General features: G+C 43.5%; 1 protein-coding gene across 1 annotated transcript in view; it reads left to right on the forward strand.

Moving 5' to 3' along the window:
• Positions 1–16,689, forward strand: part of tbc1d5 (TBC1 domain family, member 5) — a 42,263-nt gene that overhangs the window by 19,605 nt on the left and 5,969 nt on the right. Inside the window, exons 2-18 of the mRNA XM_056298301.1 lie at positions 853–935; positions 1,497–1,615; positions 2,629–2,686; positions 2,894–3,002; positions 3,264–3,353; positions 8,654–8,728; positions 8,895–8,962; positions 10,576–10,678; positions 11,313–11,401; positions 11,584–11,634; positions 11,898–11,967; positions 12,934–13,106; positions 13,535–13,677; positions 14,232–14,338; positions 15,058–15,143; positions 15,229–15,509; positions 15,852–15,908. Coding sequence (XP_056154276.1) covers positions 1,516–1,615; positions 2,629–2,686; positions 2,894–3,002; positions 3,264–3,353; positions 8,654–8,728; positions 8,895–8,962; positions 10,576–10,678; positions 11,313–11,401; positions 11,584–11,634; positions 11,898–11,967; positions 12,934–13,106; positions 13,535–13,677; positions 14,232–14,338; positions 15,058–15,143; positions 15,229–15,509; positions 15,852–15,908 — 1,660 coding nt within the window. The 5' untranslated portion in view covers positions 853–935; positions 1,497–1,515. The remainder of the gene's footprint in view (positions 1–852; positions 936–1,496; positions 1,616–2,628; positions 2,687–2,893; positions 3,003–3,263; positions 3,354–8,653; positions 8,729–8,894; positions 8,963–10,575; positions 10,679–11,312; positions 11,402–11,583; positions 11,635–11,897; positions 11,968–12,933; positions 13,107–13,534; positions 13,678–14,231; positions 14,339–15,057; positions 15,144–15,228; positions 15,510–15,851; positions 15,909–16,689) is intronic.

Consider the following 16,689-nt stretch of genomic DNA (forward strand, 5'->3'; position numbering starts at 1 on the left):
TGATATGAACCTCTATTAAGATGAGTCTGAAAGAAAATTTGAATTGAATATGAGAAACTCATGAATAAAATGTTTGTGTTGATTAAAAAAAAATAGGGAAGTGCTCGCTTTGAGATAGACCATTGACAGGAGGAGATGGAGTTCATAAAACTTGATTTTACCCATTTATGAACAACAGAATTTTCTCATTCAAAAGAAGTGATTTATATGTAAAAGTACTGATGACACGATTGTATGGAGTAGAACAGCTTTTTGTTCTGACTTTGGAAAGTTAGGCTGCATGTTTTTCCAGCAACCTTCCACAGCAGTATTCAATTCTAGCACTGGTACCTTTTAACCGCATGTGGAAAACACGTGGTCCACTAAGCTTTTGCCATTTTCCTGTTTAATTTTTTTTTCCCGAATAACCCAGATGTCCCTATTCTTCAGTGGAACACTTGTTTAAATTGTTCACTTGGTTTTGCTTCGTTTGTTTGTTTTTTTGGGGTTTTTTTTTTAGGGAGTTGTTCCTTATCTGATGCAATGGTCTTAATGTCAGGATGTTGTGTTGTTGGAAAGCCCCCTGAGGCAAATTTGTGATATTGGGCTATACAAATAAAATTAACTTGACTTGAAGTCACTATGCAAACTAGACTGAAAGCGCACACCAGTTTTTTTTTTTCGTTTTTTTTTTTTTCCAGAACTATTAAAAACCCACTTTTTACTCTTGCTTGTAGTCTTGTTTTTGCTTTGACTTCTTTTTTTTCTCCAAATCAGCGATGCCGGCTTCTGTCTTACAGCATCATTATAATACCGAACTTGTCCCCCATGCCCATTCTTGAGCTTGTGTTCTTTGTTCTCCTTGTTCTGAAGGTCTCCATTATTCCCTGTTCGGCCTGCCATCAAATCCTATTCTTGCCTGAGTTTGGGCTGTGGAGAATCGTGAGGCTGTGACAGTAAGTAGTGAGATGAAACCGCTGCTCAAGCCTGTTTATTAAAGTAGAAGTTGTCATAGCAGTTATGATAATGTAGTGGATAACGCTGCATAATGTAGTGTGGTGGTGTTGACACTTTTGATCCCCATAGGGAAACTCTCCATTTGTTTGGTTCCTTTTATACTGAGGTCAGTGCAAGATAAGCTACAAAACAGGATCCCTTGAGCTGATGATAATTCTGTGTCTTGTTCAACAACATGTCGGCATGTTGGATACTTGCCAACTCAAGGGCTGTTAACAGGGTTTCTCTACTCGCTTCACCATACTCCTATTCACTAGTGGCAGTGGTTGTAGTACTGCTAGAGTTGTTATAGTCGATATTAATAGTAAAAAGTGTGGTAGTTTGGTTCTGCTTGGTCTTCTCTATTGCAAGCTAAGGCCAAGCACTTGTTTTTCCCATGCACAGTCATGTGCCATAGAGACAAAAAGATGAGAACTAAATGGCTCATATTTCTGTTTGTCTTGGGCTCAACTGCCAAACTTGTGATGGTGATTCCAGTTTCTCTTTCTCTCCCCCCGCAGATCCGGCTGGGTCGCAGTCATGCAGCACCCCAACTTCGAGACCCGCCACCCACTCCAGACAGAGGAGCAGCAGGAGACGGCCTATGACCTGCCACACAACTTCAACAGGAATCGCAGTAGTACGTTAGCTTCCAGCGATGGCTAGACAGCAGCTGTAGCTCAGATCAGGCCTGAACTCTCCTTACAGGGTGCACATAAGACATCTGGTCTCTCATCCTGAGACTTGGACTCATTAAAACACATTTGTGCTTCTGCCATGTGGGAACCCACCTAATTGGGCCGCCGACCGAGTTTTCAGTCACTCACAGTTTGAGAAACCAGCCTGTGGATGCTTGATGACACCATCAATAATGCTTATTTAACATCCTTTGTTGTCAGTAGTCCCCTGTCAGAGCCCAGGTTGCAAAAAAAACCCGTTTTGCACAGAATGAAGTGCTGTGCACTCTTATCGAAAGTATGGCCAGCAGGCCAGGAGGACGACAGAGAGAGAAAGGGACATAGAGAAAGAGACATGTATTGAGCTGATTGTGTCACATCTGAGTCGTGGACATAGCTAGTGTTGCCTATGGGTTGAAGGGTTAGGTGTGTGTTTGTGCATTTGAGTGAGAGAGCAAGTGAGCAAGCAGGAGACAAACAAACAGGCAGGGTTGGTTGGCATGTTGTTGAACTGATGAATATTCATACTGAGTGTCCCTGTGGAGTGATCCACTCCTGTAAGTAATGTTGATAGACAGCTCTCTGACTAGTGTGTGGTCACCTGCCGGCCAGATTAATCTTATTACCGGTAATGACAACAATGAGGAAGATGATGCTTTACTTTCTGTTGTCATGAGCCTGCCACCTACTCTGTCCGAACATGTACATAGTACGAACTGGAGGCCCCTTAAATAGGTCACCCAGCATCCAGTAGGTGCTTTGCTGCTTGTGTCTTTCTGTCAGAGAAGGTCCTATTAGCTCTGATAATCTGTGCTGAATTTATTACAGCAACAGCCACATCCCTTTTTTAAGTACTTTGAAAAACATTGCTTGGTACACAATAGATTTACTCCTCAGCTTTGTTGTTACATTGCCCCCTTGTGGCTTGGACTGTTTTAACTGTGTGTGTGTGTGTGTGTGTGTGTGTGTGTCACAGGAGGCTCCCTTGACAGCAACAGTTACTCACAATCTCAGTCTACTTTCCTGTCATACAGGTAGATTTCACCAGTTTACAGTGAAGTAAATTAAATAATTTTCTGTGTTCAGTTCAGCCTTTATACTTGTGTAATATCAAACGAATTTTCAAGTTAATATGAATTGAGTTACACCCTAAAACTTAATGCCCACCACCTCACCAATTCCTTTTCGCCTTTCTGTCTCTTTCTCATGCTCTCTCTCCATCCCTTCCTTCCTTCCTTTAGGAAAGAATGGGATGACTTGTTCCTCAACAGTAATTACCTGGCCAGGATCCGGCAGGCAGGCATCAACGGTCGACTTAGGAGCAGCCGCTTTCGCAGCGTGTGTTGGAAGGTAAATACCAAATGGATCAAACCATCTCATCCAGTTTGATTAGTGTGACTTGGGTAATTTCCCTCTACAGAGGAGATCATGTCTCTTCCAGTTTGTGGATGTTTAGCAGTGCTGATGAAGCTAGCTCTGGTTTGGAAATGCAACACTTTTTTATGGATGTTAAGTTTCTGCACTGCATGTAAGAGACTTCTGATAAAGGAAACCTTCTTTAGTGGTCCTGAATGTGCTTGTGATAACCCTTTTGGGTCTGCTGTCTAACAGTTGTACTTGGACGTTCTCCCAGAAGATAAGAGTCAGTGGATTAACAAGACCAAGGAGGTCCGAGCCCAGTATGAGAAGATCAAAAAGACGGTGAGAGCTTGCCATGACCACATTTCCACTCTGATGGGATGATGATGTTTGCTTAGACACCCAATGAAATCATGTAGTATTTTCATTCCCTTTGTGATAGTTAGTTGTAATCCTGGAAACAGCCTTAAAGTCACAATCCTGAAGATTACAAACAAATGTAAGACAATGGCTAACACATGAATACCCAAATCTTGCTGACTTTAATGGTTACTGTTGGATAAGGCAGCACATGGGAAAATGATATGGCGCATAAAGTTTTATGTCTTCAAGCAGCAAAATGCAGAAGAAGAAGGCAGTTAGCAGTGAGTTTGAAGGAACAAAGTGGTTGTGGCTAGCAAGCAGATATGGCAGAGGAAGATGGTAAAAGATTATTGCGAACGCATATCAAGTTCAACTTTATTGTCATGTGTATTTAGAATACAATGAAATTCTTGTGCTCTGGCTCTCTCTGCCGTACTTAACACGAGGGACACAAGGACAACACAAGAATCAGAATCAGAATACTTTATTCATCCCCGAGGGGAAATTAGGTCCTATTGCAGACACACACACTCTAGTAAAGAAAAACTAACAAGATACAAGATAACAAGAAAAGAGAAATAAGAAAATAGGCTCCAGCATCCTGCGACCCCAATTGGGATAAGCGGCTTGGATAGCGGATGGATGGAAATAAATAGAAATAGAAGATAAAATAAAAATAAAATATAATATGTAAACATATGTGCACCATGCTCCAGCATATAACACCCTATCTATACTGTATTACTGCAGCATGAAACAAACAAACACCCAACAGGGTAAAATAAGTCAAAGGGCCAGTCTAATGACTATCGACTCAGTGTCTGACACTCTGAGGGAGGAGTTGTAAATTTTGATGGCCACAGGCAGGAATGACCTCCTGTGGCACTGTAGTGCATTTCTGCAGAATGAGTCTATCACTAAAAGTACTCCTATGCCTGACCAGCATGTCATGGAGTGGGTGGGAGACATTGTCCATGATGGCTATATAAAATGCAGCTTGATTGATTGATAACTTCAACAGCATCCTCCTCTCAGAAACCACTGCCAGAGAGTCCAGCTCCACCCCCAAAACATCACCTGCCTTGCGGATCAGTTTATTGAGCCTGTTTACATCCACTACCCTCAACCTGCTGCCCCAATACACAACAGCAAACAGGAGAGCACTGGCCACCACAGACTCATACCACATCCTAAGCATTGTCTGGCAGATGTCGAAGGACCTCAGCCTCCTCAAAAAGTAGAGACGGCTCTGTCCCTTCATGTAGAGGGCATCAGTGTTCTTAGCCCAGTCCAGTTTATTGTCTATATACACCCCCAGGTACTTGTAGTATTCCACAGTGTCCACACTAACCCCTGGATGGAAACAGGGTTACTGGTGTCATGCCCCTCCTCAGATCAACAACCAGCTCCTTTGTTTTAGTCACGTTGAGCTGCAAATGGTTCCATTCACACCATGTGACAGAGTTTCCCACCACAGCCCTGGACTCAGCCTCCTCGCCCTTGCTGATGCATCCGACTATAGCAGAATCATTAGAGAACTTCTGAAGATGGCAGGACTCTTGTGTGGTAGTTGAAGTCCGTGGTGTAGAGGTGAAAAGGAAGGGAGACAGGACTGTCCCCTGCGGAGCCCCAGTATTGCTAACCACTCTGTCTGACACAGTGTTGCAAGCACACATACTGTGGTCTACCAGTAAGGTAGTCAACAATCCAGGACACAAGGGAGGCATCTACCTGCCTGCATGCCATCTGCAAGGACATGCCATCCCAAAAAAAAAAACTATGTACACAGTGAATTCATATATTATATACACAATATACAGTACACGATATAACAACAATGTAAGTTGTTAACGTGATTTAATGCTCCAGTAACGTTTTTTAGATGGAAAGAGCAAGAACAGAACATGAGCGGGTTGGCTTGTGTCCTTAATGATGTTTTGGGCTTTCTTTTTGGAGAGAATGGTGTAAATATTATCAAGTTGTGGTAGTTCCATGCCAATGATTATTGCTGCTGTCTTTACAGTCCTTTGAAGTAGTCTGCAGTCCTGAGTTGTCAGGTTGTTAAATCACACTGTGATACAGCCTGTCAACACACTCTCCATGGTACATGATAGTGGTAGTTCATAAAGAGTTTTGGTATTCATACCAAAACTCTTGAGACACCTCAGAAAATAGTCTCTGCTGTGCCCTTTTTTGGGGGGGGGTTTCCCCCTTTTCTCCCCAATTGTACATGGCCAATTACCCTACTCTTCTGAGCCGTCCTGGTCGCTGCTCCACCCCCTCTGCCAATCCAGGGAGGGCTGCAGACTATCACATGCCTCCTCCAATACATGTGGAGTCGCCAGCCGCTTCTTTTCACCTGACAGTGAGGAGTTTCACCAGGGGGATGTAGTGCGTGAGAGGATCACGCTATTCCCCCCAGTTCCCCCTCCTCCCTGAACAGGTGCCCCGACCAACCAGAGGAGGCACTAGAGCAGCGACACATACCCACATCTAGCTTCCCACCCGCAGACATGGCCAATTTTGTCTGTAGGGACGCCCGACCAAGCCGGAGGTAACACGGGGATTCGAACCGGCGAGCCCCGTGTTGGTAGGCAACGGAATAGACCACCACGCCACCCAAACGCCCTTTGCTGTGCCTTCTTGTGCATGCAATTGGTGTTGAGAGACCATGTGAGGGTGTCTGTGATGTATAAACCGAGGAATCTAAAACTGTCCACAATTTCAACAGGTGAACCACTGATGGACATAGGTGTTTGATTTCCTCTGAACTTTCTAAAGTCAACATGATTTCATTTGTCTTATTGACATTTAGTGAGAGGTTGTTATCATGGCACCATATGGTTAAATCTTTGGCTTCCCTCCTATAGGCCCTCTCATCACTGTCGCTTATTAGTCCAATCACTGTGGTGTCATCTGTGAATTTAATGACGCTGTTGTCATATTTGGCAACACAGTCATGTGTTAACAAACTGTACAATAGGGGACTGATATAGCAGCCCTGAGGTACACCAGTCCTAAGAATTAATGTGGATGAGTATGTTTTACCTATTCTCACAGTCTGGGGACATGTCTGTCAGGAAATCAAATGGCCGAGTGGCCCAGACCAAGACCTCTGAGTTTCCACGCCAGTTTGGACGGTACAATTATATTCAAAGTAGAGCTGTAACCAATAAACAACATTCTGACACAGGTATTTTTCTTTTCAAGGTGTACTAAACATCAAAAGTTAGATAGCGTCATCTACAGATCTATTGGAACAGTAGACAAACTGTAATGGGTCAAGGGTTCCAGGAGTGTTACATTTTATAGATGATACAACCAATCTTTCCAGAAACTTCATCATAATAAAGGTCAAAGAAACAGTTCGATAATCATTAAGGCAAGAGACTGGAGACTGGTACAGGCACAATGGTGGTTTTCTTAAAACACAGTGGAACCACATACAGTGACAGGGACAGGTTAAAAATGCCAGTAAAAACCTGAGATAGCTGATTGTAATATCCCTTGAGGGCACGGGAAGGGATGCCATCTGGGCCAGCAGCTTTATGAGCATTAACCCTTTTAAAAGTTTTACTTACATCAGCCTCTGTCACCCATAGATCGACCTCATCGGGTGGGCACTATGCTGCTGTCACTGGGTCCAAGTTGTGCGCTTCAAAGCAGGCATAAAAGTTGTTAAGCTCATCCAAGAGAAAAGCAGGGTGTTTATAGCTATACTGGTTTTAGATTTATAGTCCGTAATCACCTGCAGCCCCCTCCGCATGCACCACGAGTCACAGCCACTGTAGTAATTTTCCACTGACAGGTGTCGGATGCACTGTGATGGCCTGGCGGCCTGTCCAGGGTGTCGCCCCGCCTCCTGCCCAGTGACTGTTGGGATAGGCTCCAGCATCCTGCGACCCTGATTGGGATAAGCAGTTTGGATAATGGAACGGAGGTGGTCGGATTTCCCAAAGTGAGGTTGTGGGATAGAACTGTAAGCTGCCTTGACCATGGAGTAACAGTGGTCGAGAGTCTTATTGCTTCTGGTTGGGTAGGTGACATGTTGGTAGAATTTTGGTCAACAGATTTCAGGTTACATAGGTTAAAGTTCTCCGCCACAATTGAAATGGCCCCAGGGTGCAAGTTCTCCTGCCTGCTAATGGCTCCATACAGTTCGTCTAGTGCCACTGCAGCAGTAACTTGCGGTGGTACGTAGACAGCAGTTAACACGCAGGGGAATTCCCTTGAGAGATGGAATGGTCTGCACCTTATTGTTAGTTGGTCCAACACTGGCAAACAGGACTGAGAGACTATTTCCATGTCAGTGCACCAAGAATTGTTAACAAAGAAGCAGACACCACATCCCTTTACCTTGCCAATAGTCGTCATGGAACGGTCAATGTGGTGCACAGAAAAACCCTCCGGTTGTATAGCCTTTTCAGGTGTATGAGGGCCCAGCCAAGTCTCTGTAAAGTAGAGCACACAACAGGCCTTCGTGTCCCTTTGAGAGCTTACTCGGCAGTGAAGTTCGTCCAGCTTGTTGTCGAAGGACTAGACATTAGACACCAGTATCCTGGGAATCGGCCCAGGTAGGGTGCCGTCGTAGCCTCACCAAGGCGCCACCTCGTTTACCTTGCCTCCAGCAGCGCTGTCCGTGGCCATTGTTCCATGGTGGTACCTGTTAGCACCAAAGTATCAAATGCAGAACTCGGGTTCAATCCCTATTTTTGTTTTATTGTTTTTTGGGGGGGGGGGTTTATTTTATTTTTTTAATTGCGGTCGGGAATGTACTGACAGTACTGCACTGGCAAATGTGTTTCATTTTGAATGGATCTTTGATTTAGCGTCCTCAAACAATACCATGTGTTTCCATAGGTGTCCTCAAACACTCCCATGTGTTCCTATAGCTGTCCTCAAACACTACCATGTGTTCCTATAGGTGTGAGTAAGTCAAACAAAAAGGATGATCTTCAGGATTGTAATAGTAAGGCTAAAATGATGGTGCTGGTTATTTTGCAGGAAATTAAAATGAGTAATCACAGTTTCAAGTCTTATGATTTGAGGAAAAAAATTATCTACTTTTGTGGTATCCTACATCAACTTCTACTAGTCTTAGCTACATTAGACGTCCTTAATCAAAAGGAAGGTTTCTTTGTTCCCAGTGTGTTAACATTTAATGAAAATCCAAAATTGTGACGCACAATTACTTGCAGTCAAAGCTGCAGTACTGGAGATAATTGGCAGCGATTGATGAATGGCTGTTGGTGACCGCTTTGTGGTCTTTTTTCTCCCAGCACATAACCAATCCACGCAAGGCTGCAGGCCAGCAGGACTTGGTGGTCAACAACCCACTCTCCCAAGACGAGGGGGTGAGTGTGGGTGTGATGTTTGCTTACCGTCTGTCTTTTAGCCAGTTAGTCATGAACATTTTCGTTGTTACATGCTAGACACCAACTGGCCCTGCATTTACTACCTTTTTTTTTCCCCCCCACGGTTTGGTCTCACTCTGTCGCTGTCTGTCCCTCTTCTGTCCAGAGTCTGTGGAACAAGTTCTTCCAAGATAAGGAACTGAGGGGGATGATCAAACAAGACGTGATGAGAACGTAAGCCATGCTATCAACATCTCTGTTGCTGCGGATTTATGCAAATGCTGCATTGCATTGACACAATAATAATTATAATAATAATAATAATTTTATTTATATAGCACTTTTCTAAAACAAAGTTACAAAGTGCTTCACACAAAAAAAAGATAAAACCAGACAAGGCAAAAATAAGAGTAAGATCAAATAAGAGTAAAAATAAAAACGGTACAAATAAAAACAAATATCAAACATTTGTAAAAGCTTTCATAAAAAGAAAAGTTTTAAGATGAATTTTAAAAGAAGCTAAAGACTTAGTTTGTCTTAGCTCAGCAGGAAGAGAGTTCCATAGTGTGGGGGCTGTAACAGCCAAAGCCCGATCACCCTTTGTAACAAACCGAGACCTGGGAATAACTAGCAGGGCTCCATCTGCAGAACTTAATGGTCGAGGGGGACATACCAAGTCAATAAATCACAAATGTGTGAAGGAGCAAGACCATTTAAAGCCTTAAAAGTGAGCCGTAAAATTTTAAAATCAATTCAAAATCTAACAGGGAGCCAGTGTAGGGAGGCAAGCACAGGAGTGATATGGTCATGCCTCCTTGTCCTGGTGATGAGCTGAGCAGCGGCATTTTGTACCAACTGCAGATGGTGGAGGGAGCCCTTGCTGATACCAGAATAAAGTGCATTACAGTAGTCAAGCTGAGAATAGATAAAAGCATGTACAACTTTTTGCAGATGGGCAGTTGATAAAAATGACCTAATTTTGGAGATTAGCTTGAGCTGGAAAAGCATGACTGAACAACATATTTAATTTGGTTATCAGAACTGAGGTTGGCATCAAATATTACCCCAAGATTCCTAGCAGCCTGCTTAAGACTACCTGACAGACCACCAAGATTAGTAGCAAACAGACTGATGGAATTTTTGGGACCAAACCGAATGACCTCAGACTTATCATCATTAAATTTAAGAACATTTTTGGACATCCAGGATTTAATGTCAGAGAGACAAGTTGTGAGATTTGCTAGGGTGCTAGGATCTGCTGGTTTTAGTGGCATGTATAACTGAGTCGTCAGCATAAAAATGGTAGAGCACATTGTGATTTTGAATGACCTGGCCAAGGGCAACATGTATATAGAAAAGAGAAGGGGGGCAAGAACTGAGCCTTGAGGGGACACCATAACTCAACTGAGCCATCGAAGTGGTAGAGTTACTCAGAACAACAGAAAAAGTTCTGTTGGTGAGGTAAGAGCATAATATGTTAAGAGCAGAGCCCTTGATGCCAACCCAAGTCTCTAAGCGATATAAGAGGATGTTGTGATCAGCCGTGTCAAAGGCAGCACTTAAATCTAAAAGAACTAAAATTGAGCAGTCACCTGTGTCTGCATTCAGCAGTAGATCATTAGTGGCCTTAACTAGAGCTGTCTCAGTACTATGACATGCTCTAAAACCAGACTGGAAACTATTAAAAGTAGTATTAGTGTTCATAAACTGAGAAGAAATTACTCTCCAGAACCTTAGATAAAAAAGACAATTTGGAGATTGGCCTGTAGTTACTTAGGGACAGGGGGTCTCCAGGGACACAAACTGACCACCTCCTTTTTTTTTTTCCTCTGTCCGCAAACAAAAAGGTTCCCTGAGATGCGGTACTTCCAGGAGGAGGATGTGAGGACCAAGCTAACAGATATCCTATTCTGTTATGCCAGAGAGAATGAGCAGTTACTTTACAAACAGGTATTGTCCATATGCCAGCCCAGCAGCTGGCTCACATGAAAGTCAACAGTCGGGTTTTAAATTATTCATTTATTTATTTATTTGTATTTCTTATAGAGTTCTTTTTAAAATGGTCATTTTGATGGGCTTTGGGTGTGTTTTCTTGCTAATCCATGTTAAAATTAACATCTTGACTGTTTTTTTTTTTTGTTTTTTTTTTTACAGGCTGGTTAAATTTGTGTGTATGTGTGGGGGTTTTTTTGAGGGGGGGGTTGTCTTTTTTTTTCATCCAGTGCCTAGTGAGCTCAGGCAGAAAGAACAAAATACCTTTGTAACCTAACCATTAATAGTCTCTGTAGCAGGTGCCAGCAAATAAATGGAAGAATTGTACAGTACCTCCACTGCAAACTGGAAGTGACACATGGCTGGGCAGTGGCTAACCATATCTAAATGAAGGCTGTCATTATTGATTACAGACCTCGTGCATCACTGTTAAATAACAAATGACCATAACCGAAGCATATATTCTCTCTCCTGATGACCTTTCCCTATCTACCCCTCGTACACACATACACACACACCTTTCTTTGCCCCCCCCCCCCATCCACTCTCTCTCTTTCCGCTCTCTGTCTCCCTCTTTTCTTCATGTCCATAGGGAATGCACGAGTTGCTGGCTCCCATAGTGTTCGTGCTACACTGTGACCACCAGGCCTTTCAGCACGCAAGCGAGACGGCCAATCCCAGGTCAGTCCCCCCTGACTTCTTAACCAAAGCCTTCATCTCCAGTCTCCCTGCATCCCCTACAACCTGCGCCCCCCCTCCCAGTCGGTGTTCTCTTCTTAAGCCAAAAAATTCCTGCAATCGATGGTGCTCGAGTTTTGATGCAGTTTTTTTTTATCTGTCTGCCTCTCTTCCTCTCTGCACAGCGAGGAGATGAAATGTCTGCTGAATCCAAAGTACCATGAACACGATGCCTAGTGAGTACAATCCGCTATCTGATATATACTGTGATGAAAAGTTCCCAGACTGAAAACTTCCTTGATTCCGAAATTAAATTTCAATTCAAATACTCTGAATACTTTAACATTTTTCTCTCGCACCCCTCTGTTATTCCCCCTCTTTCTCTGTCACTATCTTGTTCTGTTTCTCACTGCCACACACACACACACACACACTGCCTCTCTTATTCTCCCCCTTTCATGCTCTCTCTCTCTTGCTCTCTCGCTCATATTCTGTTTAGTGCCATGTTCTCTCAGCTGATGGAGACAGCAGAGCCTTGGTTCTCCAATTTTGAAAGGGAAGTCAGAAAGGTCAGTCTTGTTCGACAACAGATAAATGAATCATGCCCCTCCTCATAGATTGCTGTCAAATGCTGCACTGTAAGAACACAGTGCAATATTATTAGCTTGTTGAAGACATGAACTTGTTCTAGTCATGATGTCATACAAATGTGCCAGTGCTCAGCTATATTGTACTTCTTTTCTACATGCACTTGCAAAATAAAAAATGAAGTCACAGTAGTGACTGTTGTAACTTGAGATTTAAGTGTCAAATCTTGAGAATTCAGTTTTTTTCTCCTCGTATAGGAAAAGGTGTTCTAGCCTCCTTCCTAAACACATTCAGTTTCTCTGCAATCACTAGCCAACAAATTGTTCTTGTAAAATGGTAAACGGACTGCATTTATATAGTGCTTTTTTTAGTCCACCGACCACTCAAAGCGCTTTACAATATGTGGCTCACATTCACACACATTCATACAGTGATGGCGGAGGCTGCCATGCAAAGCGCCAACCTGCTCATCAGGAGCAGTTAGGAGTTCAGTGTCTTGCTCAAGGACACTCCGACATGCTCTCTGGAGGAGCCAGGGATCGAACCAGGAAACTTGGATTACTAGACGACCTGCTGTACCGCTAATAGAACTGAGAAAATTACAAGCATTATGGATTGGGTTTTTTTGAGCCACTGAAAAATGTACCTACGTAGAAATAATATACATTTTAATCCCATGGTCCTGCAATTGTACATTTTGGTAAGCAAATTGCAATACGAATGCACAGTAAATGTACAAATTATGAGCAAGATATCTGTTGGATATTTCATGGATGCCAACACTTCTGTGAAAGTGTCCATGGTGAATGATTTTTTTTTTTCGCCACGTTCACCTCAACTCGTGGTACATGCATAGTGAGCAAACATGGAGATAGTATCATGTTACAAGGGACAACTTTGATAATTATCTTTATATTCTCATTAAGTTTTGGTTATGTTTACCCCAGGGGAAGGAGGAGATGCTGACTAGCATCCCGTTTGCTCGGCCCCAGGACTCAGGCCCATCAGTTGCCATAGTGACCAAAGTCAACCGCATCCAGGACCAGCTGGTGAAGAAGCATGACGTTGAACTGCATATGCACCTCAACCGCCTGGAGATCGCCCCTCAGATCTATGGCATGTGAGTGGAAACACAATGTGTTGAGCTGCATTTGTCTATTTACTTTTGTCACCGTGTGTGTGTGTGCGTGTGCGTGTGTTTTTAGAATTACAGCCAAAATGATAATGCAGATTATATTGCTAGATTTTTGCTATTTCTGTCATTAATCTTAATTATTCATCTAAATGGTTAAAATACATTTTACTGTCTTTTCAGATCTTACATCATTGTCTTGACTATATTCAGCTATTGACTGGATTTTGGCTTGAATTGATTTAATTTTTGATTCCTGTGTCTATTTCTTTCGGTGTTTCATTTTGCGGCTGTGTTTCTTTTCTTGACCACATTATCATAATGTGTGTGTTTGTGTGTGTGTGTGTGTGTGTGTGTGTGTGTGTGTGTGTGTGTGTGTGTGTGTGCGCGCGCACATACTTCATGACCCGTTCCAGCCGATGGGTGCGTCTGTTGTTTGGACGCGAGTTCCCTCTCCAGGACCTGTTAGTGGTGTGGGACGCCTTGTTTGCAGACAGTATCACTTTGGACTTGGTGGACTACATCTTCGTGGCTATGCTGCTTTACATCCGAGACGCATGTATGCTTCATTTGACATTCCTGGATGCAATTATATAAAAATATTTGGTGGGGTGGAAGGGTGGCATGTGTCTTCTATATGAAGCTTTTAAAACTGTAGGTAATTGACTGCGACTGACTTATCCAGATGGGCTCATTCTTATATAAAGCAGAGTGTCAATATTATTTGTATAGCCCATTATCACACATTAAAAATTTGCCTCAGTGGGCTTTACAGCAATACAACATCCTGTCCTTAGACCTTTGCATCAGATAAGGAACAACTCCCTAAAAAAAAACTTTTAACAGGAAGACAAAATAGGAAGAAACCTCAGGGAGAGCAACAAGGGATCTCTCTCCCAAGATGGACAGATAGGCAATGGATGTTGTGACCAATTGGAAATTATAAGTGGCAGGGCTGCCTAATTGTTAGAGAGATGGACCTTAGTGATATATGTACAGTCTAACAAGCAGACACTGGTAAACTGTGAATTTGATTTGTTGCAATCCAAATACAGAGCATTTCAGTTCTACATTTCACTTATAATGCACCTTTTTGTTTGTTTGTTTTTTCAGTAATAGCTAGTAACTTTCAGACCTGCCTGGGCCTGCTAATGCACTATCCTCCAATAGGAGACATCCACGCTCTGCTACACAAGGCACTGTTCCTCCGAGATCCAAAGGTAACGAAAGACTCAACACCTCATTTTCTCTCATACCTGTGCGCAAACTCCCTTACTCTTTTATTTTTCCATTCACTCTTACGTGCCCTTGCACTTTGTCACAGATTGACTCTCACACACTCACCCTTTGTGTCCCACACTCTGTCATTACATTTCACCCTCACTTACACTCTTTTTCACATACACACGCCAACACGCCACAGGCGGCACCATACTCAACTCCCTCCTGGTGCCTTGACCTGACCCAACCTGACAACGTTGCTCACTTCTGGTATGAGCCACGTTCTGTTCCCTCTCCATGGCCATTGACCCACACAGCAAACACAACAACAACACGCCACGCTCCTGTCCACCACTGATCTCAGGGATGGAGATGCAGGATGTGGGGGGGCCTGATACAGTGTGACAGCACTGCCGCTGGGTGTGTCACTGTGTCACACCATTTCCCCATCACAGTCACACCTGGGGGGAGGGAGGGGATTGTTTGTGTCAGGAAGAGGCTGCCTTTAATACCGGGGATGGGGGAGCGGGAGAAAGGCTCGTTGACTCAGAAAACCACACACACACACACACACACACACACACAGATTTCAGGTTGACTGGCTTTACACGGATAAACCCCCTGGTTTTTTGCACAGTCATGACACACATGAAAGTTTTTTTTCTTCTGACTAGCAAAGGCAACAATGCAAGAAATTATTATTCCTCCTCTCTTCTAGAACAACCCGCGACCCGTCAACTACCAGTTCCAGCAAAACCTGGACTACTACAAGACCAGAGGAGCTGACCTGGTGAACAAGACCCGGTAACATCCCCACACACGCAGACGCACATAGGCAGTAGGCTTCTCTTTCTATAATTTAGGCTAACCTACTCCTCCTTTGCTCCAGCACAAGTGCCAAAACGGCCCCGCTGAACATCAACAAGGTGTCCAGCAGCTTGCTCAACTTCGGCAGGAAGCTCATCGCTCCAGCCATGTCGGGAGGCTCCGGTGGCATCTCACCAATCAACAGCGAAGTGCTCTCCACCCCCAACCCTGCCCCAACAGCCCTGCAGAGGCCATCAGTCGAACTCCCATCAAGCAACACTCCCCCGCAGACCCAGAGCCTAGCTCAGTCCCAACACTACCGACTGCTGAAGTCTGAGAGCATGCCTGTCCATCTCAGCAAAGGTAAGCACAGGGATACTCACACAAACACACACATGCAAGCACACACGTATACACTAAACTGCTTGTTCATCAAAACCTGGTTACGTTTTAAAGTCCTACCTAGATAACCCATTACAAATAACCAATTCCTGCAGAAATATTGACAGTCATATAGTACCTTGTGAATTAACTGCATGTACAAATTAACTGAAGCATGGGATTGTGTCTGTGGGAAGATGTGGAACTCTTGGTCTGTCAGAGAATTGTTAGTGTGTGTGTGTGTGTGTGTGTGTGTGTGTGTGTGTGTGTGCGTGCGCGTGCACACATGCATAGTAGCATCAGCCTGACTTTCAAATGTGTTAGATGTAGTTTCAGACGGCGTGTCACAGGTCTCAGACAGAGCCCAGACTGACACACAAGGTAACTTCTACCATGGCAACTGCTTGTGTATATACCTGGCCTCACTAGCATAATGTGTAATCGTCGCATGTCTAACCGACACATGTGCATCGTTAAATCTACTGACTAGTGCTCTTATCCTTTTCCTTGGCAAATCCAATACTAACCAGTTTCCAAAAACACATCGTCTAACACCAAACCCAGCCTCCATACTACCTTAGTATTACTGTAGTGAATCCATATTTGCATGTAACTCTGACCAAAACCACACTAATCAATGGGATGGAAACTCATAAGCATTCAGTCTATCATCTTTTGTCAAATACACCATTTTGATTGAAGTGTTTGTCGCATTTATGTTTCTGTGTTGCGGTGACGGTAAATCCGGTTCTCTGTGTGGTGCCATCGCTGTAGTTGAAAAGGTTCGCTGAGTTGTGGCTTAATAAAATGGCATTGTAATGACTGCTGGATATTACATAATCAGTTTTTACAAGTCTATTTTCTTTGTATTGAAGTGAATCTAGACTTCCAGTTGCCGACCTTTCGTCTCTGCCTATTTACCCCTGGTCTGCACCGGTCATGCAGAGTAAAAACACGTCAGAGATGAATAACCATTATCTGTTATCCACACTTGTTCTGATGTGCTCAAGGACTCAAACACATGAAATTATGCACATGCACAAAGTTCTCCATAATGCCTATTTTTGTGCAGTTTTCCCACAAAATATTCATGGATGCTATCAAAACTGAAAAATGGTTGAATACCTAATTTACATATGAACCAGATGGCGAGGAAGTGGCA

This window comes from Lampris incognitus, chromosome 18, assembly GCF_029633865.1.
Source record: "Lampris incognitus isolate fLamInc1 chromosome 18, fLamInc1.hap2, whole genome shotgun sequence".
In the NCBI taxonomy this organism is placed as follows: Eukaryota; Metazoa; Chordata; class Actinopteri; order Lampriformes; family Lampridae; genus Lampris; species Lampris incognitus.